This window comes from Eptatretus burgeri, chromosome 1 (assembly GCF_056783735.1).
Source record: "Eptatretus burgeri isolate ZD-2024b chromosome 1, Ebu_testis_v1, whole genome shotgun sequence".
NCBI classification, from domain to species: domain Eukaryota; kingdom Metazoa; phylum Chordata; class Myxini; order Myxiniformes; family Myxinidae; genus Eptatretus; species Eptatretus burgeri.
Window position 1 is genome coordinate 120,109,701 of NC_140961.1, and position 23,983 is coordinate 120,133,683.

The 23,983-nt window shown below is 43.9% G+C and overlaps 1 protein-coding gene across 1 annotated transcript in view; it reads right to left on the reverse strand.

The window, feature by feature from the left end:
- Positions 1–7,712: 7,712 nt before the first annotated feature.
- LOC147035290 (G protein-coupled receptor family C group 6 member A-like) overlaps positions 7,713–23,983 on the reverse strand; it is an 86,553-nt gene continuing 70,282 nt past the window's right edge. Inside the window, exons 3-5 of the mRNA XM_085865530.1 lie at positions 16,581–16,961; positions 8,192–8,624; positions 7,713–7,788 (exon numbers count right to left, since the gene is read on the reverse strand). Coding sequence (XP_085721656.1) covers positions 7,713–7,788; positions 8,192–8,624; positions 16,581–16,961 — 890 coding nt within the window. The remainder of the gene's footprint in view (positions 7,789–8,191; positions 8,625–16,580; positions 16,962–23,983) is intronic.

Below are 23,983 nucleotides of genomic sequence, written 5' to 3' on the forward strand. Positions count from 1 at the left end.
AAGCAAATATGCCGAGTATTCCAGACTTCTAAGCTGAGGAAATATGCACACGACTCGGACATATGGAAGCCATAATCAAAGTGCGTTATTGCACATGCGTATGTATCACCCCTGGTGACATCAACCCCCGAACATTCCAATATACCGAATCAGCAACAACAATAACCTGAAATACTAAACACAAGAAATACTAAACACCGACACAAGAAGAACGAAACAACAATAACCTGAAATAGTAAACACAAGAAAAACTAAACAACACAATAAAAAACCCTCTTTTATCCCCTTAATAGGAGGTACATCTGAACGGGGAGCACAACCCCATGAGACCTTGCACTCCTGACTCCTGATGCATTGTACCAAATTTGGTCAACATAATTCGGGTAGTTTGTGAGATGTTTCAGTCAAATGTTAACGGACGTACGTACATACTTGAGAATGGCCAGATGGCTGGACACCAGGACCCACTCCATCCATCCACTGGGACTGTGGAAGAAATTCAGTTCTTCTCTGTCGGAATCTGGGACCACTTATTAACAGCAAACAACAACAACAAATAATAAGAAGCATGTGCATGGGAAATAAGGAAATACAGGACAAGCAATATCAAATAAGATCCTCTTTCTGCTCAAAATGCACAAAGGAATCCTCTTTCTACTATTTTGGACAGAAAAAGACAGGGGAGGGCTAGACATCTGGCACGGGCAAATGAACTGGAGGGCTGACGAGCATGAAGTAGTGTGAACAACAGTTCAGCCTTGAGGAGAGGGTGATAACAGGGTTAGGACAAAACAGAGACTGGGTGGATTACTTTCTGCAAGACTATGAGTTGCCAGCTCGGCATTCTTCTCTCCAGCAGCTGGGCAGTTTCATTTAAACACTGGAGATACCAGTCTAGGTTATATGTATTTCATTTAGATAAAAGCACAACAAGAGAATATAATTGAGAATACATGAACATAATTATTTTTTCTTCCACATCCCCCCCCCCCCCCCTTTGGGCTAATCAGAACAAATTTACATAATTATATAACACGTAATCACCAAACACCATTCTTAATGGAAGAAATATATCCCTTACACAAGTTTACCCACAATAATGGCAGTGAGCGCTCATAGGAGAATAATGCTGGATAACGGCCATCTTTATCGTGCCCCATTTGGGTTAATGAAAGTGTTTCCGCCTAGTTTATGGCCTGTTTGTCAGAAACTATCGTGAGTTGTAAAGGTGTGCTGCCCGAAGCCAGAAGATAAGCAGTTCAAGGTGTAGAGAGAGCAGTACCCAATTGGAAACACAGTTTAGACACTCCTTGAGCTGCAGAGAAGGTAGATCCTGGCAGGTACGAGCTTGGGCCTGGCATTGAGTTACAGATGACACTGGGTTGAAGGAGGTGAAGAGGACTCGAGATGTGACCCAGAGATTCAGCCCCAGCAGAATTTGGGGCCTCGCAGCAGCAGTTCGTGCAATCAGATTGATTCGCCAAAGCGAGCTATGCACATTGAAGGCAGCTGCGATGGCTCCACGAGCCCCCCCCCCACACCATTGGACACATGTTGCAGACGACTCACTGTATAGACCTTCAGGGCTTTCATTGTGTGTTGTGCAACTACGGCAAGGTCACGACATCTACAGAGCAGATATTCATATCTGCTAAACTATCCACAGTTTCATTCACAAACAGTTTCAGAGCAGCTGCCAATTTTTTATTTACTTATGCACCATTGGACAACTGCACAATTTGACACATGTTGCAGTTGATTCGCCATATAGACCTTCATGGCTTTCGTTGTGCATTGTGCGACCACGGCAAGTTCACAACGTATCTGCAGAGCAGCAATTTGCGTGTGTGGTTGGGGTCATTCCCCGAGGCAGGCACCATGCAACGGCGACATTAAGTCTTTGCCTTCTCGGGGTTTGACTTCTCCAACCTTCGCTTCAGTGGGGGTTTTTTTACATGCTAGTCTCATCTCCTCAGGAAGGGGTCGTGCCTTGATCACGTGTTGAATGCCCAATCACCCAAATCTGGGTTCTCCCCATCGACCAATCTTTTGGTGGAAGCTCTTCCAAAGCTTCATTAGAAAAAAAATGTACACTGCAAAGTTCAACTGATCTCAACACTTGGAAACAAACAAAATCAAGGTTAAACACAGATTATGATTCAATAAAACTTAGTGGGCCCATGTATTTAAATAAGACTGACAAAGGTTCTTATAGAAGCATCTAACTTGCATTACATGATACATCAAAATTTTACCTTTTTTTTTTTTACGCCTAAACAACATGCTAAAATCTAAGGAAATCTCAGTTGTATATATACTCAAAAACAATCACCTCATTTGCTATTTGTATGGAGAAAGGGCAGCAGTATTTATTAGTGTTCCAATTTGCACAATTTTAGAAATGCCTCTTAAGTTTGTACAATTAAAGAGGGGTAATTTTCCTCTCAAAGCATGAGGCAATCAGTGAAGGTGCCTTTCGTGAGGGCAATGTTGCAGTAGCACAATTGAAAAGGACTGTGATAACAAATAATATGTCCAACAAAAATCAACAATTTTGTCCACCATCCTCCAAAGATCCCTTTTAGTCAAGAAAATAGATTCCATCATCCACCTGACAATCATGAAAGTTGGCTTCCTCTTCTTTAAGTTTCAGTGAATTCTAATTATTTTGAGCTATAAATACAACATTCAAACCCAACTAAAGGGCAGGCTCCCCCCTGTGGAGCAAGTACTAAATCCAAACTAATGGAAATGAGTACCAGTGTACTGGGGTAATAACAATTTGTGGTAACCTGTGTCAGAGTGGTGACCTGTCCAGGACTGTACTCCTCGCCAATGAAACTGCCTTGGCAGCCCCATGTGCTTTTATGGCATGAAAGCAATGGTATTATTATTATTATTATTATTATTATTATTATTATTATTTCTTATGCTTACCTAAAATGGGGGGACTGAACATAAAAAGTGCAATTGCACTGCAATGGTAAAACATATGCATGGAATGACCAAGAAATAAAAGCTGACTTTCTGTACTCTTGCCTCATATTCATCCCTTGATTTCAAATCCAAATTTATTTCATACGGTACATAGCTATAATACAAATCTGACTTCACTGTTCCAATACTGAGGGAGGGTACTGTAACTCTCAATGGTGAAGAATCACTTTAAAACTCTAGTATCCGGAACCCGGATTCAGATCTTCACCAAAATCGAACCAATTTGACCTTATCACACACCCAACGTGTCCACCAGGTTTTGTCCGAATCAGTAGATAACTTTTTGATGTATCATGCAATACTGCATGTCGTTTTTGGATTGATATCTCAATAGTGAAGAATCCCTTAAAAAATGAAACTGTCAGGATCTATCTGGATCTAACAACAAAATCTAATCATTTTGTTCTCATCTCACACCCAGCCTGTCCACCAAGTTTCGTCCGAATCTGTCCATAATGTGTTGAGATATCCTGTTCACAGACATACAGGCAGACAAACATGGGTGAAGACAAAACCACCATCCACCCTCGGTGGCAGATAATGTTGTCACTGGTGGGATGGGTTGCCTGATCACCTACCATCGAGAGAGGATCTGACTTTACAGAAGGTAATCCAACTGAGCAGCAAGTTGTCATGAAAGCTGAATCGTTCTGTAATTCGAGAAAACAGAGGGTGCTAAATTTGAAAGCAACTCACCCCAGTAGGCCAAGTTAAGAACAACAGGGGGATTCAAAGGGGAGATAAAAAAAACGAGTCAACTATGCACCAAGGTTGTGTTGCAGACTAAAACTGGCATGAGAACTCTCCTAAAAATCTTCTTGTCGTGTCCACACCACAAGCTTCCATGCTTACCCCCCACCCCCCCCCCCCCGCTTCCACTCAAGGTGCACTTTTGTTTAAGATTCCGGCAGAGTAACAAATACGATATCATCTGGGGCTCCTCTTGGTGGTTGCATATCACTGGATCATTACTGTATTCCAACTTATTGAGAGATACATTTAAGTGTACTACCACAGCGTGCATGTGGTTAAGACATCATTATTCTTTCCAAGGCTTGTTGGATCCTGCTGGCATGCCTTTGCTGTACAGCAGCTCCAGTCTGGCGGTGTCATAATTGCCTATTAGGCTTTCACGCCACATTTGGATCCTTGTCGGAGCATGGTCAAAATTAAGCAGTTATGTATTGATGAGGAAACTCTTTCTCAAATTCAGCCTGGTCTGCGATGGCAACTTATTGTTTAGTGGATGTCTTGTGTCTATGCTTTCCTTAATGCATTCCCTCTCCATCAGTGATGAAAAGCAGCTTGTCCTTATCAATCCATCTGAGGAGAGCTTCTGAGAGGATACTGAGCGGCTCTGTCTTGTTGCTGTCAATGCGGAGGAAGCTCTGCCAGTTTCCTGGTATGGCTGCTGCAGCCACCACGTGTCTGTGTACTTCCTAGCCATGCTTTGCTCTTGCTGTGCATTTCAGTGAATCGGCAATTAAGCTGTCCCACCCCATGTCTTGGCATGACGCAGTTTGAAGTCTTGTGGACAGGTGTGGGATAAAGATCTGATGGGCGTACTCATTCAAGTTCTTGACGATGGCTGGCTTCAATATCTGGATGCTGGCAGCCCCATCAAGAGCTACACTGGTTGTAGCAGGACCATCTGACTGTCCCTCCAAAAGGTCTTTCAAACATGCAAGGAGGTCTTTCTTGGCACCTAGGTGGAGTGCTGGAGGGCACGCTTGGTTCTCGTGGCAGAAGAACTCCTCAGGAATCTGTTCTTTACCATGTTTACAGGTGTCTTATTTAATCTTAGGGTAATTAGCCTCTATTTCCACCATCTCATCCTCAGAGTTCAGCAAGTCTGTGAAGTCATTGCAACCACTGGTGGCCATTTTGTAAGATGGTTGCCACGGCCATCAGAGGCCAAATCTACAATGCTCCAATATCCAGATCTGTACATCGTATATTAGTTTATCTCTGTGCCAAATTTGGTGTTTTATCACAAAATGTACAGTTATTGTGAATATTTTGGTCATGAGACCCCACTAATCCCATCAAAGTGTTTATGAAAGAGTTGAAATCATGCATGAAACCACAAATAATGAAGCAAGTGTCTCACAATATTTGATAACCTGTGTCAACCTCTAACTCAACTGGTCAGTCAGCCTGACATGTCTAACTCAACTGGTCAGTCAGCCTGACATGTCTAACTCAACCGGTCAGTCAGCCTGACATGGCAATTATAATCTTATTCCAAACCAAATATCAGTGCATCAGAATCAATAAGAACATGCACTGTGTGCACAGATGAGAGGGAATCCCTAAATCGACCATGATGATTTTTATTGGTATAAAACTTGAATCAGCTGAGCATGCATGGTTGAGCTGTGAGGAGAGCAGGCCTGGCCAAATATTCCTCGGGGATCACAATTGAGATTCTGCACACATGGCTACCTGGCAGAAAAGCTGTAAGCTCAATGAATATCCCTTTCCCAATAAATATCAATGAGAAACTTGCAGCACACAAGTACGATTTGTCGTGAGGTTTCAATCCGTCTTTTTGGGGATCTCCGTTCACTTTGGTGGCCCATTTTTTCCATCTCTCAGAGTCCCTGGGAAGCAATGCATAGCTATACCCTACACATCATGAGTATGACAGCCTATGGCCACACAACAAACCATCTTCCTCAAAATTATTCCTCAAAATAGCGATATTTATGTCGATGGAGAATATACGTCAACTCTGATGTTCAAACGGGAGGCAACATGGCACCTTGAAACCACGTGTCTGCGATCGGCCAATCACAGCAATCCATGGAGAGAACAAAATATGGCCAGACTCTCCTTGTATACTGCACATTTACACTTACTTTACATCATACCCATCTGAGTTATAGGTCAACGTCAAATGGTTGTCTGAAAAAGCACAACACGTCATTTGGTCATCACTCAATTTTGCCAAATAGCAAGTTGCCCGTGACTGCATTGGGATTCTAAACGGATGGAGCTGGCAAAATGCAAATGGGATCTCCTGTCATTGAGCCAACAAGCTGGGTACAACAATTTGCATTTATTGCCATATTTGATGAAATTTAAATGTTCTAATGGCAGTGAATTGCTCCAATTCAAACTCTTCGTTCGATATATGGAGCTTATGTCCACAACAATGATGCCTCGGGTCCATAATAAAAATTTGTATTGGTCTCCAAGCCAGTGACCAATTGCAAAACAATAGTTGATGTGGAATCTTAAAGACTGCTTGACCTTCCAAGATGTACTTGCATCATAATATTGTGTCTGCAGTGAAGTTGTGCAACTGATTTTTATTTCGTGTCCTTGACCTACTTTTTTCGCATTGTGACCTAATTAACAAAAACACTTTTTCGATCATACCTTGATTAACTTTCCTCCAATTTTCATGATGTCTTTTGGATAGATTGTTCTGTAGATGGAGACATAGTTCCTTTGTGTTCTCTCGTTCTCGTTCTCTCTCTCTCTCTCTCTCGTTCTCTCTCTCTCTCTCGTTCTCTCTCTCGTTCTCTCTCTCTCTCTCGTTCTCTTTCTCTCTCTCGTTCTCTCTCTCTCGTTCTCTCTCTCTCTCGTTCTCTCTCTCTCTCGTTCTCTCTCTCTCTCTCGTTCTCTCTCTCTCTCTCTCTCTCTCTCTCTCTCTCTCTCTCTCTCTCTCGTTCTCTCTCTCTCTCTCTCTCTCTCTCTCTCTCTCTCTCTCTCTCTCTCTCTCTCTCTCTCTCTCTCTCTCTCTCTCTCTCTCTCTCTCGTTCTCTCTCGTTCTCTCTCGTTCTCTCTCTCTCTCTCTCTCTCTCTCTCTCTCTCTCTCTCTCTCTCTCTCTCTCTCTCTCTCCCCCCCTTCAAGGCCATATGGTTATCCAGAGAAAAATATGGCTATCATTGGATTATGGGCCAAGGATAAGTTGGGGGATGTTGCCTTGGGTAAGCCTCACCAGGTTGGAGGAGGCATACCCTTGGCGATTGCTTTGTGATCACAGATACCTGGTTTCTCTTTGCTATCTCACTCTTTCATGCAAAAAAGGGCAAACTAATACTGTCACTGTCTCACTCCAAGCTTCTGTGCACCAGGATGAAAAAAATGAGGATCGAGATGAACCATCAGAAAGAATAAGACTTGGAGATTAAATCCCAACAGTAGTCAATGTTTATAACAGCAGAGATACTCAGAGAACAAGGTTTAATCTGTTTGGCATTCTCATCTGAACACAAGGTCCATGATGCATAGATTCCAGGACCCAGGTATAAAAGTAGTAATTGTGACAAGGTCTCATTCGGGTTTTTTCCATCCAGACTTCTGATCCCCCCCAACCCCCTTAAATCTTTATCTCCACTCCCTCCCCTTTTAGACTGTCAAACACCTAAGTAATACCCAGAGAGATGCTCCTGGCCTCTTGGTTGAGCCTTTGCACCTCCATTTATTACTCGAAGGGCTGTTATTTTCATATATTAACTCAGCAGAAGGTCAGTTCATTATAGCAAGGATGCATGGCGAGAGTCATCGGAACTTAAAGTGCCCCTTGTTTCATCTCACTTGTACTTAACAAGCCACGATGCAAGTGCATATTGTGGTTCATCTCTCTCTTTCATAAACACTCACAAAGGACATCACGAACCAGACACATAGTCTGATACCTATCCATAAACATATTTCCACCTGGCAGCAGCATATACTCTCTTCTTCAGTGACAATAAACCAATTACAACTCAGTTGCCAGGAAGGAGAGGGCCAGGTCTTCAGCCAGAATAGCTTGATACATTTGGCTTGAGTAGGCCCTGGAAGGAGTACATGTTTTGGGGAGCAGAAAAAAGGGAAACAGAGGAGGTTGAGGTTCTTCCAGCGGTTTACAACCTGCAACCAAACAGATCAAAGTATTTCTTCCGACTGATGACCAGACACAGGAGACCCTTCTTACAAAAGGAACACATTTCCTGCTCGATAACTTGCGTCAATGAAAAGCAATCAAGGAATTTCTCCACATCTTTGAGAAAGACATGGGAGGTAATAAGGGATTGACATTGTTCTTCTGAGTATCAATGTTAAAATTATAATAAAAAATTACAATAACATTTTGGTAATTGAAATTATTTAAGAAAATTAAAGTGAAGCAAATACCCCATTTTGTCAAAGTATGAACTGAGAAAATTTTATTTTCTTTTGAATATAACATTAAAACACTTTGGGACAAATATAGATACAAGTAAACCATAATTTATTAGGATGATAGTGAATATTTCAGTCGCCACAGCAAACTTTCCCTGCGTGGTGAGGTAGGCAGGAATAAAGGCAACAGTTACCAAGATACAGAAATACATGTAGAAAGTGATGAACCTTGGTTCACCAACAGATGGTAAATAACATTGGGCTTTGGATGCCAGGGAACAGCAAATGATGAAAAGAATCACCAAGTAGGCCAAAGCACATATTGACCAGGCAATTGAGGAATCCACACATTCCAAAATAATGTTTCCTGGACGATCATTTGTGTTGTAACTTATATGCGAAAAACCAAGCAGAGCCCAAAGTACATCAAAAATTAATTGTGGTGTTACAAACAAATAAATCACAGTGTTTTGATTGAAGAACTTTCTGATTTCCATCAAGGGATTACCTGAAAATATTGGAAGTAGTTATTGTTGTGTTTTAACATGAAAGAAAAAAAGCACCTTTTATGCAAATGTCAATAAAATGATCACGATTCAACCTCTTACTTGCAGTGTATATCATGGATGGAGTTAATGTGAAATGACTAGTTCGGGTGTCCATACATGCAGGAGTTTCTTCCATGATATGTTGAATTTCATGGCAGAGTCCCATTGAAGCCACTGTCCTTGTTTTGCCCATCCAGAGAAGCATGCACTTTGCACTCTTCATCAACGTCCTTCACTAGGCTATAGTAAGAGAACTTGTTTGATCTTGTGGTTTCATATCTTTTGTCCACTTCTAGTTCTGCTTGTAACCTTAACCTGCTCTGTTGTCTGACATCTCCACATCTCATTTATAATTAATTAGGTCGCATTCCCTTTGTTATAGCTCACTAACTCCATTACATATTGATTGTTGTGTTCTTTTTTGTCCAGACAACCACTGTGGAGAGCTTGGATGTTTCCATTTCTATCGTGCTTAATGAGGTGGCATTTGGTGACTTGCATACATTTCAAAGAGGGAGTACATTTTTCAATTGTAGTTAATATATTTCCCTGCTTATACATAGTGCACTGTTGTTGGTACTTCGGCTTATTCCTTCCCATTTTAAAAAATAATCAAAATCATAATTGTTCGTCCATCCGTGTGTAATGCTCCTTTCCACCCTTTGGTTGGCCAGCTGGACTGACTCCACCCACAAATCTCCTCTGAAAAATTATATGGCCACCATGTTGGCACAACGTGAAGCTAAAGACATCTTCAGAGCTGTCATATTCATAATCACTATGCCATCCCCACAAGTTTTCCCTTCAGTGTAAAACGACCAAAACAACTGTTAAAACTAGAGGGGGAGCACTTGGTAGAGTGCAAAACCTCCACCGCCAATACTGCTAGGTCACTCAAGTGAACCTGATATCCTATTCATTCAATTTGACGTCAACAGTGCTCACAGAGTTATAGTTTGCAACTTTCCCTTTTACTTTTAACTTTTACATACTCAATTCATTCGTCATAACTAGATTCCTTGAGTCAGAAATTGATTTTACGTGGGTATATCCACTTGAAGTTCCAAAATCAGCCGCAATTATAATTTTGGCATGTTTTTTTTTTGTTGGAAATCACTTATAACATGTAGAAATGCAAAAAAAAAAAATTCAAATATTTTTTTCAAAATGGCCGCCATAGCGGCCATATTGGACTTTGGACGACGTCCAAAATCTAATAGCATGATCCTTGGACCATACCTAATCCCCCCACCAAGTTTCGTCGAAATCCGTCGAGGAGTTTTTCCGTATACTGTTCACAAACAAACAAACAGACAGGTGTGAAAACAGTAACCTCCGTCCATCTTCGATGGCGGAGGTTAATAATCAAGTATTGAAAGGCTGGAGCAGATCGGCAAAATGGGCCTTGTAAAGGCTTCAGTCCTTAGGCTTCAGACCTCTGGTGTCAACCTACAGTATAGGCCAGTGTAATTGGAATCTATCTGAGCATGATGTATAACCACGATGTATGTATTATACATACACATAGGCAGTCGGCATGTTTTTACTTCAAAACCGGGTTATATTTTAGCTTGTCTAAAACAGAGTCAAGATGAGCTCTTAAATCAGTAATGATGTCCTTCAGTCAGTCAGGCAGTGAGGTGGTCCATTAAAAATTTTGTTTTTTTCCCTATTCCTCCTTGGTGGCTCAATGAATTGTTTTGAAACTTGGCTTGAAGATTAATGACATTGATGTGAAAAAATTAATGGAACTCTTTTTGTCATATTTCCATCCAGATGGTGAGATAATTAAATAATTAACTCAAAATGTAATCTATGTTTGTTTGTCCATCACGTATCATGAGATTCATCATCTAAGGAGATCGTGAATTAAATAAAAAAAGATGTTTTGGTAGTTTCAAAAAAAAAAATTGGTAGTTGAATTCAATGACGAAATGTGTAAATTATTTTCAAATTTCAAGTCAATTGGATTAAAATTGACAATTTTTGAAATTTCTGCCAATGTTCACCCGAAAAGAGTGACTGCTTTATCAAATGGTCATGTAACATGTAGTCTTCTTCTCCTTCTTTCGGCTGCTCCCGTTAGGGGTCGGCACAGTGGATCATCCGTCTCCATTTCGCTCTATCCTCCACATCTTCCATTTACACTCCAACCACCCGCATGTCCGCCCTCACCGCATCCATTAACTTCTTCTTTGGCCTTCCTCTTCTCCTCCTACCGGGTGGCACCATCTTCAGCATCCTTCTCCCAATATACTCTGCTTCCCTCCTGTGCACATGTCGAAACCATCTCAATCTCGCCTCTCTCACTTTGTCTCCAAACCGTCCTACCTGCGATGTCCCTCTAATGTACTCATTTCTTATCCTGTCCATCCTAGTCACTCCCAACGAGAATCGCAGAATCTTTAACTCTGCCACCTCCAGCTCCGCTTCCTGTCTTTTTGTCAGTGCCACCGCCTCCAAACCATGCAACATAGCTGGCCTCACTACCTTCTTATATACTTTCCCCTTCACTCTTTCTGCTACCCTTCTGTCACAAATCACTCCTGCAACTCTTCTCCACCCACTCCATCCTGTAACATGTTGTAAAGTTTATGTAACATGTAGTAAAATTTATGTAACATGTAGTAAGTTTCAATTTCCTCTGCTGAACGATTTTCGATGAACTATCAACAAAATGCAGACAAGTACGACATGTGACATGCGTACGTAAGCTAATGATCACTTAACCTTGCATTTCGCTTCACGAACGCAGGGTGATAAACATAGGGGCATTACCCCAAGGCACTCACATGTACCAAAGTTCACCACCTGGGATGCACCAACATTTGTTCACAACATTCAAAAATATCGGGGTCTATGTGGGGTGCAGTTGGGTTAGGGTTAGGGTTAGGGTTTGGCCCCCCAAAAGAGGTATTTGCTTTCTTCTCAGAAACTACATAAACGATTCCAATGGAACTTGACCACCGCCTTCATCACCTGTGAAGTTCCAAAGATTGTTCAGAAAATGTTTTAAAAAATTCGGTATAAAGGGGGTGGACGGGAGGTTGTATTTTTTTTTTTTTTTTTTTTTTTTTTTTTTTTTTGTATACCTTGGTCGAGGCTCGTATGAGAGCTAACACACAACTCACAGCAAGGAGGCATGAGACAAGAGGGGTGGGAGTGGAAGGGACAAAACATTGGGGAACAGACACAGGTGAACTGTGGAAGGGAGAGGGATGGGGATGGGACGGGGAACATGGCGAGGAGAAGATGGACATTACAGGGACTTTCAGGAAGGAAAGCAGGAGAATTGGAAGGAAGTGGGCTTGGGTGGATTATCGGGGGTAGAAAAGATCGAGGATTTGGATGGGGGAAGATAAGAGGTGGTGGTGAACAGCTGTTTTGAAAGCCTGGAGGGAAGAATGGGAAAGAATAGAGGAGGAAGTTTATTCCAAAGGCGGGAAAAAAGAGGAATGAAAGAGTGAAGATGAGCAGTGATTCGTGATTTTGGTAGTTTTTACCAGAAGGGGGGTTGTTGGCGGACCTTGAGCGCCTCTGTGGAAATGTGGTTGGGACAAATCGTGAGAGAGAGCAGGGGGGCAAGGCTGAGAGGAGTCGGTAGAAGACAGAAAGACCACCGACCAACCTGCGGTGATTGAGTGAGAGGCCCAAAGACTCAGCTTCATTGCGGGAGATGCCAATGATCTTAAAGCCCTGGTTTCGACAGCGTGAAGTCGAGAAAGGTGGGAGGCAGGAGCACCAGCCCAGAGGGGAGAGCAGTACTCCATCAGGCTACGGACAAAAGCTTTGTAAGTAGTCAGGAGCTCAAGAGGGCCGAGGAAGGACTTAGCACGACGGAGGATTCCCAGTCGGCGACTGGCTTTTGAGGCAAGGTTGGAAATGTGACTTTCCCAGGAAAGGTCATGGCAGATAGTGAGATTCCAGAAGCTTGAAAGAAAAGACTTCTTCCAGAGGATTGTTGAGAAAGTGGATGGGGGGTTTTGTAAACGGTCCTTTCGAAGAGACATAGTGAGAGTGTGAGATTTGTGTGGATTGGAAAGACATGTTCCACGTGTTGGACCAGTTTGTGATTTTATCCAGATCTGCAGTGAGCGAAATAGCTGCTGCTTGCCGGTCTGAGGGATGACAGATGGTACGGCAGAGGGTGGAGTCATCGGCAAAGAGAAATAGAGGATTTTCCAGAGAGTCCGAGAGATCATTGATGAAGACCAGAAAAAGAACAGGGCCCAGAACCCCACCTTGAGGAACTCCAGCCTGCACAGGAAGAGGGGATGAAAGAACTCCATTTAGGGCCACACGTTGACTGCGACAGGAGAGGAAGTCTGCGAGCCATGAGTGGAGATGGCCTTGAATACCATGGGAAGAGAGTTTGGTGAGTAGGGCAGGGTGCCAGACTGTGTCAAAAGCACGTGATATGTCCAGGGATACGGCTCGGATTTCCTGTCTGGCATTGAGGACCTCCATCCATTGATGGGAGAGCAGTAGCAGCATATCCAGGGTAGAGTGACCTGGTCTGAAACCAAATTGATGATTGGAAATCAAGCCATTGGAGAAGAGGAAGGATTTCATGTCTGAAGCAATGATGGATTCCATAACCTTGCTGATGATTGGGAGAAGGCTGATTGGTCTGTAGTTACAGGGATCTGTTTAAGCACCTTTATAATGCAGGGCAGTGAAGTTAGCAGATTTCGAAGGAGATGGCAGATGACGATGGGAAAATGAGAGGGCGAAAAGAAGAGAGAGAGGGAGAGGAAGAGCAGAAGAGCAGGCTTTGAGGACACGTGGGCTGATGCCGTCTGGACCGGTTGCAGAATCTGAATCGAGGTTTGAAAGCAAGCTCTCCACCTTGTCAGGAGAAAAGGATACAGAGTCCAGGGACAGTTGGGTGCGACTGGGTAAAGTGGGTAGAGATAGTGATGGGTTTGGGACACAAGATTTAGCTGCAAACACCGAGTTTAGACATTCAGCTTTATCACGTGTGGAATCAGCAGTGCGGCCATTTGAGGTAAGGGAGGGGATGGAGGCGGAACAAACACCAGAAACAGATTTGATTAAGCGCCACCAGGATTTTGAGGAGGGAGAGAGCTTTGAGAGTTCAGACTTGAGATGAGAAAGATGTTGTTTTCTGGCTCTCCTGAGGGTAGATACACACTTGTTCCGAGCTTTGTGGAAAGAACTGAGATTGCCCTCAGTTGGGTTTGCTTTCCATGAGGCAAAGGCAAGTTGTTTCAGGACAACTGCCTCACCACAAGCTTCAGTAAACCAAGGGCGGGAGGAAGGGTAAGACAACTGAACACGAGAGGGGATAAATCTGTGCATGAGGGAGAGCAAGTTTCTTTGAAAGAATTCCCAGGATGAGTTGATGTTTGAGAAAGTAGTGATGGGAGACCAGTCTGTAAGTTTGATGGCTGCTCGGAGACCCTGCCAGTCGGCTTGAGTGAAATGCCAGACTCGACGGCGGTGAGGTGGTTCTCTGATGACAGCCAGAGAGATGTCCACTTTAACAAGGACGTGGTCAGAAGAACCAATTGGAGCGAAGGAAGAGCAGCAGATATTGTCAGGGAAATTTGTCAAAATCAGATCCAGAAGAGATGGAGTACCATTGGTTGAGATCCGGGTCGGGAAGTTGACCGATTGAGTCAGTCCCAATGAGTCACAGAAAGCTTTTGCTGATATCCACGTATATTTTATTTACGTGACAAATCGAGGTTCATGTAAGAGTGAATACACGTAGAACATATAACAATGCAGGAGACAAGAGGGGTGGGGGAGGGAAGCACAAAACAGTGGGGAACAGAGACATGAGGAGATCTGTGGAATGGAAAGGGATGGGGCAGTGTACATGGAGGTAAAGAAGATAGACACTACAGAGACTTTCAGGAATTTTTTTTGAATGTGAGCTTGGATAGCACTACGGATTTATTCCAAATTGATAAAGATGGTACTAGCTCTGCAGGCAGACAGCTATTCAGGAGTGAGGTCTGGCTAAGTCGTTTGAATGTGGGATCAATGGAGGTGAGAGTGGTCGAGGTGGTGGAGATGATGCAGAGTCCGAGGTCAGAAGTTGTGTGGGGGCAAGAGAACAGATGGAAAGGGGACAGGACAAAGAGATTTGCAGAAGGGTACAGGCTGTTATACATAGGAGGGGATGGAAGGAGCAATGGTGTGGGAATAATAGGATCGGAAATGATCAGCAAAGAGCTGGTCAAATTGGAAAGATGGGAGGGATGGATATTTCTGGCATGGTTGATAATATAGAGGCAAATGGTGTGTGTTATGGTGACATATGGGTTACGAGTGGGAAGCATTGAGGTAGAGAAGCAGGAGTTCAGGGATACACTGGATAGGATGACAGGAATAGTTGAGCTGGAGGTGATGATGTGCATTGTGTGTGACTTCAATACACACGTGGGAGTAGCAGAACTGGGTGAAGATGAATGTGTTGGTAAATTTGGTTGCGGAGTGATGAATAGAGGGCTGAGAACTGGTGGCAAAGAATGGGATAGCCATAGCTGGTTCATTCTTTCAGAAGCAATTGTAGGACAAGCAGGATTGGAGGACAAGGCTTCTTGTGTTAATATGGAAGGCAAAGTTCAAGATCCGGAGTGGAACTGAGGCTTCAGAAAGGTATGTTCCTAAGTTATGTCATTAAGGTAATGTAGAGGATTCTAGATGGGGAGGATAAGGAAAATCAGACATGGAAATCAGTGAAGAACAACATGGGTTTAGAAAGTGTGGTTACAGGTTGGATGCTAGTTGATAGCTAGTGGAGAAGAAGTTTGAGGTGAAAGGTGAAATGGCATTGGGATTTGTGGACCTTGGAAATGGTCATGACACTGTCCTTCGAGGGAAGGTGATGGTGACACTGAGAGATGAGAGTCCTGGAAGCAGAAGTTAGGTTGGTTAAATGGATGTACAAAGGAATGAAGGGAAGAGTTTTGGTTGGTCTTAGGCTGTCAGTGGAGTTCAGAGTGAACATCGCTTTGAAGCAGGCAAGCTCTCTCGGTCCACTCATGTATATTATGGTGATGGAGCCAGTAAGGAGGAGGGTAAAAATGAAAGGTATTCTGGGGAGGATGTTGTATGCAGCCGATATGACTTATGGCAGAGTTGTGGGGCAGAGGCAGACGTGCGTAGGACAATTCAGGTGGGTACAAATGCATGAAGGTGGGTGGAGGAATTGATGGCAGACAGAAAAATATCAAGGAAATTGAAAGGTATAGTTCCGGTGTTTTGTGTAATGCCAGCCCACCTTTATGGTCTGGAGATGGTGGCACTAAAGAGAAACAACAACAGAGGCTGCAGGTCTGCGGTAACAACTGGGTCAGGAGGATTGCGGGAGAGAAGAGGGTAGATATAAGGAGAATAGATGAACTGAGGAGGAGATTTGTGTGCAAATAAGCTTGATAGGGAGATTGAAAAAAATAAAAATCCAGCTTAAGTGGACTGGACACTTGGTGCAGATGAAGGAAGAGAGAATGGAAAACAGAGCAGATAGCTCGAGGCAGCAAGGTAGGAGGAAAGGAGGGAGACCACAGATGAGATGGGAGAATAGTCAATAAAATGTGGGTGGTTGGAGAGCGGAGAGGGTTGGATAAGGACAGAGTGAAGTGGAGGAGTACTGTGTTCAAGGCAGGAGAGAAGATTGGTACTGTTGGCCCTTGCACATTATGAAGTGGAAAGAAGGAGAATAAGACGATCCTGTGAAACATCTCTCAATGTCCATGACAGCAACATTCCAGAGTATGAAAGATATGGGCATAAAAGAGTATTCTCTGAAACTAATATGATGCATGTTTTACTTGGAATAATTTAATATACTGTTTTTTTTTAACCTGAAAATAATTTAAGAGTTTATCATTGTATAGTTAGCAAAAACAAATTGCGTTAATTGTTTAAAATTTATTCTTTACCTCCAGATTTAATGCAGAGTTGCAAGATGATGCTTATCAAACAGGAAGTTGTCAATGTAAGACTGAATGACACCAATTTATTTTGTGTTTGACATGTTACATTCATTGGCCTTCCAGCAAATGTCCAACAACTGGAAAACGAGGCACACACAGCCATCAACAGGACACCATATATCCAAATGTTGTCATTTGTCTGTTTCTGGGAGCAAACCAATGTAACCATTATGACCAGTGTGAAGACAATTCCAAGCACAGATAAAGCAAACAAGGGAACAGCCATTGGGTCAGAGAATGCAAGGAACTCTTCAGGAAGTGGGATGCAATAATCCCTTTGTGAACTTGAACCAAAACGTTTTTGGCATCGAAAGCAGTCCTGTGAGTCTGAAGGAAATAAAAAGACTATATAATGCATATTGTATTAAATACAATGAGATTTAAAAAGCAGACAATTTTCCTAATTTCAATTCAATGCTTCTAATTATTGAATACAATGAGATAATGATTAAAAATGAGAAAAATGTAGGTGACAGTAAAACTAGAAGGGCACTCGGTGGAGCGCATTCCTCTGCCACGTAATGCCTGATGCATAAGAACATATCAGTCCATTACATTTTTGAAATATCATGCAATATATCATTTTTGGCCCAATCTCTCAATGGTGAAGCATCCCTTTGAAAATTCAATAAATTTCGTATCCAGATCCGGATTTGGATCTTCACCAAAATCGAATCAATTTGTCACGGTCACACACCCAACCTGTCCACCAAATGTTGTCCAAATCCATCCACAACTTTTTGAGATATCCTCTTCACAGACAGACAGAGAAATCAGAAATCACTAATCGTGACAGAGCGACACTTTGCGAAACAGAATGAACTTGAACATCACTCGGTAGAGCGCAGACCTCTGCCAGGCTGAACATTTCATGTTTTGTGTCCCACTGATAAGCCAGTTCTGAATCTGGTCCTGAACCAAAATCAAATTGGCTTGTTATTGTCACCTAACCAATCATCCACCTATTTTTGTAATAACTCATCCACAACTTTTTTCGATATCATGCAATACAGCACTGTATATCGTTTTTGGTCCAAATCTCTCAATGGTGTAGAATCACTTGAAAAATAATATAAAATTTCTCATATCCGGATCCGCTTTCTGATCTTCACAAAAATCAAAGCAATTTGTCCATGTCACGCACCCAACCTGTCCACTACGTTTCGTCCGAATCTGTCCATAACTTTTTGAGATATATGTGCTATATATCATTTTTGGCCCTATCTCTCAATGGTGAAGAATCACTTAAAAATTAGAGTATATGGATCCGGCTCTTGACCAAAAAAGCGTATTGTCCTTGGCTGGTTACACAGCCAAGGACACACAACAGCTACACACACAAAAAATTTCAGAATGATTGTTGGAAAACTGTGGCCAAAAATCATGTGACAAACAGACAGACAGACAAACAGGCACTACAAACCAACATATTGGGCAAAAATTATTTCAACAAGTAACAAATAGACAGACAGACAAACAGACAGGGGTGAAAACATAACCTCCGTCCACTTTTGGTGGCAGAGGTAACTAGAACAGCACTGAGTAGAGCATATACCTCTGCCTGGCTGACCAGTTTAGGTTTTGCAGCCCACTGATAGGTCGGATCTGCATCCATTCATCAGGAAAAATCTAATCAACCTGTTCTTGCCACACACCCACTCATTCACTGATGTTCATCCGAATCAGTCCATAACTGTTTGATATATCATGCGATGTATTGTTATTGGCCCTATTTCTCAATGGTGAATAATTATCACTCCAAGAATTGATGTATCCAGACCCAGATCTTCATCAAAATCGAATGCATTCATCTGTCATATACCTAACCTGTCCACCAAGTTTCGTCTGAATCCGTTGAAAACTTTTTGAGATATCGTGCTGTATATCAGTTTAGCCCCATCTCTCAATGGTGAAGAATCACTTAAAAAATTCTAGTATCCAGATTTGGATCCTAACCAAAAATGTGTCTTGCTGTCCTTGGACAGTCACCTACAGACACCGAAAATTTCAGAAGGATTGCTTGAAAACAGTAGCCAAAAATCATGTGACCAATAGACAGATACTACTGACCAATATACTTGAAAAATTAATTTTCCAAGTAACAATCAGACAACAGGGGTGAAAACATAACCTCCATCCACTTTCGGTGGCAGAGGTAATGAACACATCAATCTAATAAATAAAAGGATGTTTGTGCATGTGTTGGGCATTTGGAAGCAAACTTGGTACCAATGATAACATCACATATGTTTTTTTAAAAAAAAACATAAATTAACAAGTTAAAAAGACATAAAATATCATAGTCCACATTGTTTTAATAATTTTGCTATACACAGTTAAAGGGCTCGTGGAGAAGAATATCAGTTCTTCTCCTTTGGAGTTTGAAACACTTATCACGTGTGCATGGAGAGAGAGGATTGATTAAACAGGAGCAATACAAGGTATAAGCAATATCGCATGTCATCCTCTCTCTGATCTTATTCATGGATCAGAGCCTTTTTATACTTAAACAGAAAGGGGAAGGGGTGAGATGGGGAGACATCTGAAAATAGTTACACACAAAGGACTTGACAGACATCAGATTAAAAAAAATGCATTGTGACTATCTTCAAGAGGGAGGGAGAATGAGGACTTGAGGCCCCAGCAGTGGTCATCTGTTGGTCAGCCAATAAGAAGAGTTATAAAACTACCTTACGACGAGAAGTTAGATAAAGTTGAGGGAAAACATATCGACACAAGCATTCCAATGGCACCAAACACTCGCTTAACAAAGTGTGCAAAAGTGACAACAAGGAGAGAGAGAGACAGAGACAGAGACAGAGACAGAGACAGAGACAGAGACAGAGACAGAGACAGAGACAGAGACAGAGACAGAGACAGAGAGAGAGAGAGAGAGAGAGAGAGAGAGAGAGAGAGAGAGAGAGAGAGAGAGAGAGAGAGAGAGAGAGAGAGAGAGAGATATATATTCGGGGTCATTGGGGTCTTGGTGGTCATTGAGGGTCTTGGGCGTCTCAGGGCTTTTGGCATTCTTTGGGTTCTTGGGTGTCCTTGGGATCTTCGGGGTCTTTCGAGTTGTTACGGCCGTGGAAATTCGCAGAACACCATAAAGGTCCTGAGTTCAGTTATATCGCTAAGTGTGTGTTCAGATAGATTTCCCCACCGTGGTCGAAAGGGATTTATTCGTTTTATCAGGGCTGTGATCTTTGAGTTAGCCGTTATTCTTTGCTATCGTTATTTTGGATGAACCACCTCCACCACCAACATCGCTCTCAACAACCGCTTCACAACAACCACCTCCACCACCAATATCGCTCTCATCTACCACTTCAGACCAACTGCCTTTCCACCACCACAACCACACCTTCCTCTCAACAAAGAACGCCAACCTCACCACTTCGCCAGCAACCGTCAACATCTCTGCACCACAAACATCGCCTCACCTACGTCTCCGAAAAGATGCCATCTTTGTGCCAGCAGTGCGAGATCCGATCAAACGGCATCGCTGCAGGCGAAGGCAAGCATTCTCTCGCCGTGCAGCACCGATGATTTCCACAACGCCCGCTTTCCACGCAGAGGTCAGAGGTCGGAGGCAAGGGTTCTCTTGCCGTGCAGCGCCGATGATTTCCACAATGTCCGCTTTCCACGCAGAGGTCGGAGGTCAGAGGTAAGGGATCGAAGGTCAGATCTCACCTCACGGACCCGATACAAGGGCGAGCGGAGCGCCAGTTCGCGGTCAGTCGAGAGAGTGTCTGTCGGGGTTCGGAGAGTCTGGAGAAGCCCAGGAGCTGTGTGGAGAAATGGGCTCATGTCCGAGTCGGGAGCTTGGAGCGGTCAGTCGGTGGAGGTCTGGGCGTCGTGAAGAAGATGCAGGCTGGAGGCACAGCCCTGCTGTATCGCGCGAACCTGCGCATGTGTGTGGGAAGAGCCAGAGAGAGCTCGCCTGCCACGCGGGAGGCCTGAGCTCAACCCTGGCTACACTAGCTGCCGTGGGGACGGGACATCGCGACTCGCCCCATCAAGGCACCACAAGGGTGCAGGTAACCTGCAACGGTCTCGTGGGGCCCTTTCGGTCTCCATAGCCCCACGTTATAAAGGCCCACGGCCCAGTCTGACTCCCTTGTCTGTGAGGGGGTCTTTTCTTTGCTTTTCTTTTGAGTGAATGTTGTGGCGCTGAGTCCTGTAAGTAAAACCTGCTTAAGTACATGTACATGGTAAAACAATAGTCGGTTGTAGTGTTTTCGCCTTGCTCGTGTCTTTCTCCCATCCCGCAGTCAACGCAAATCAACCGAATGCGTGTTTTGAATTCCTTGCTTGTGTATACGTGCTTGTATAATACCAGCATTCTTTGTATAAATGTAAAATAAATGTGCTGGTTTAAATGTACCCCGTTCGTAGTGTCATTTTCCCCCATTGAATCCCAGAACGGAATGAACCGCTTAAGCGGTTCGTGTCCAAACAGGCCTTCGCCGAGGTACGGTCCATCGGTAGGTTACCCACGTGAATACTTAGGTATATCGATATTCGGTGATTGACCCTGTCGCGTGCGGGTAGAATATGGACTGGGCCGTGGTGTGCGTTGACGGCTCACCCGTGACTGCTTCTCGGCGTTGTTCTGGGAAGTCACGACTGAATTGCTCGTCCGGTGGGCGTGCGGCTGCTATGAGTGAAAAGCGGTCGTTTGCACGCTGGGCGGGGTAGATTCGTATATATATATATATATATATATATATATATATATATATATATATATATATATATATATATATATATATATATATATATATATATATATATATATATATATATATATATATATATATATATATATATATATATATATATATATATATATATATATAAATATATATATATATATATATATATATATATATATATCCTGGTGTTGGCGCAGTGGTTAGGGCAGCGGCTTGGGATCCAAGAGGTCCTGAGTTCAAGCCCCGTTGGGCCACTGAATTAATACACCAGGGGGTTGACTCAGCCTGTCATCCTTCCGAGGTCGGCGAAATGAGTACCAGTATACTGGGCCGGTGTATACCCCGGTTAAAATAGGTGTACCATATCCCTGTGTCGTAAGAGGCGACCAGGGTTGCGTCAGGAAGGGCATCCGGCGTAAAACATGTGCCAAATCACTATGCGGATCATACGGATGATCCGCTGTGGCGACCCCTAACGGGAGCAGCTGAAAGAAGAAGAAGAAGAAGAAGATATATATATATATATATATATATATATATATATATATATATATATATATATATATATATATATATATATATATATATATATATTGTTGCGGATTCGCGCCCGCCGGCGTGCGGACGGCCACGTAACTCGAATCGCGGCACGTCGCCCACCAGACGGACAATCCAGTCGTGACCCTCTCGGACTAACGCCGGGAACTAGTCACGGGTGGACCTTTCGGTCTCACCGCGATCGTGCCAATCGGCCCCCGCGTGGGATAGGGTTGCTCGCCAAATTCGACCTACCTAAGTATCCACACGGAGGGTAGACCGGGCGATCGCACCTCGCCGCAGGTCGACTTCGGACACGGGCCACTTTAAGCGACCCGTTCCGTACTATCGGGATAACCGAGCGATGTTATTCGTCGGCCTCGACGGTTCGATTAATTATCGGGCGTTTTAGCCCACGACCAACCCTTTACGTGAAGCAAGATGGAGATTCAATAGAGGAAAAGACGAAGCGAAGCGGGAAAACAGTTCAACAATAAGCACATTTATTTTGTGATGAACTGAAAGCACACATATACAATTCCAACAAAAGCACATGTAAAAGAAGAAGACAATGCAATATTACACAAAAAGCAAATGCAACAATGCAGATCTAACCGACTACCGGGCACACGGCAACACTTATACAATTTTACTTCACAGACGGCGCCAACAACACATATTCTCAAAGCAAAAGAAAAGAGAACCACCCTCCAGGATGAGGCGGGCCTGGGGCCAAGACCGGGTCGGGCCTACCCGTCTGATGATGAGACGCGAAGTGGCGGTGGTGCCTCAACTCCGCGGGCCTCGCGGACAGTGTCTGGTAGGGGGTGGGAAAGGGGCCCCCTTTGTCGCACTATCTCAGCGCGGGGGGGAAACAGGAGGGGGTTGCTGATGCTCGGGGGAAGGAGGATATCACCCTGTCTCGGGTCCCGCGGAGAGCGTCTCCTCCTGGACCTCGGTCGCGTTGCTGGCCTCTCCCTGTGCAGCTCCCGGCACCGACGCGAGCACCCCCTTGTCCGCCTTCGCCGCCGTCACCTCTCCACAGCTCCGTCTACTCGCCCTCTCCGTCTCCTCTCTTGGCTGGTCCCAACTCTTCACTCTTGACTTCCCCACTTCTTTCCAGCTCCACCGACGACTCTCTTTAACTCCGCACACTGCTTTACTGACGAACGCAGCCGTTTATATAAGCCCGTGGCTTCGCTCTTTCACCCTTGACCCTTTGCCTCCGACCCTTCACCTCTCTAACTGGCTCCCCATTGGACCGAGGAAAAGTGGGCGTGAATGCTTTTTGATCCATGAATTTGCATATAGCGTCCTCACTCCAACGCCCTGGAGGCGGGGCCAATTCGCCCCAGCTCGCCGATTGGACGGAACAAAAGTGGGCGTGAATCGTTTTTGATCCGTTTTCTGCGGAAAGTCCGTGATGTTTTTGAATACGCTGCTCGGTGCGCGCCCTGCACGAGTCCAGTATCGGTGCCCACGAGTGGCGCGAGATGGTGTGGATGCAATGGTGGCGAGTTGTGACGGTAAAGGTCGTGGCGGTTGTGGTGAAGCGGCGTTGTGGTTGGTGGTTGTTGTTGTGAAGCGGCGTTGTGGTTGGTGGTCGTTGTTGTGAAGCGGCGTTGTGGTTGGTGGTTGTTGTTGTGAAGCGGCGTTGTGGTTGGTGGTTGTTGTTGAGAAGCGGCGTTGTGGTTGGTGGTGGTAGTAATGGCGGCTGGTCCAAAATAAAGATAGTAAAAGAAAAACGGCTATCCTGAAGAGTCGCAGCCCGACTGAATGACATTTATTCCCTCGAAACAACGGGTTTGGGCCTAACTACACATATACTTACAGAGATATCTCACCTAAGGGACCTGAATGGTGGTTTGCGAATTTGGTCAACCACAACACTACCCCCTCCCCTTTTTACAGACTCGTCCCGAGTCGTCAAATTTTCGTGTGCCATCATGTGTAGTTTTCCCCTAGTACATTTTACCTACGGATCCCTGAGTGCGACATTCATGGTATTCGTGTCCCCAAAATAAATAACCTGAGGGCTGAGTAACTACCTAAACAAGCTCACTCACACGGACGACTTAAATAAAATTGCCGGCGCGA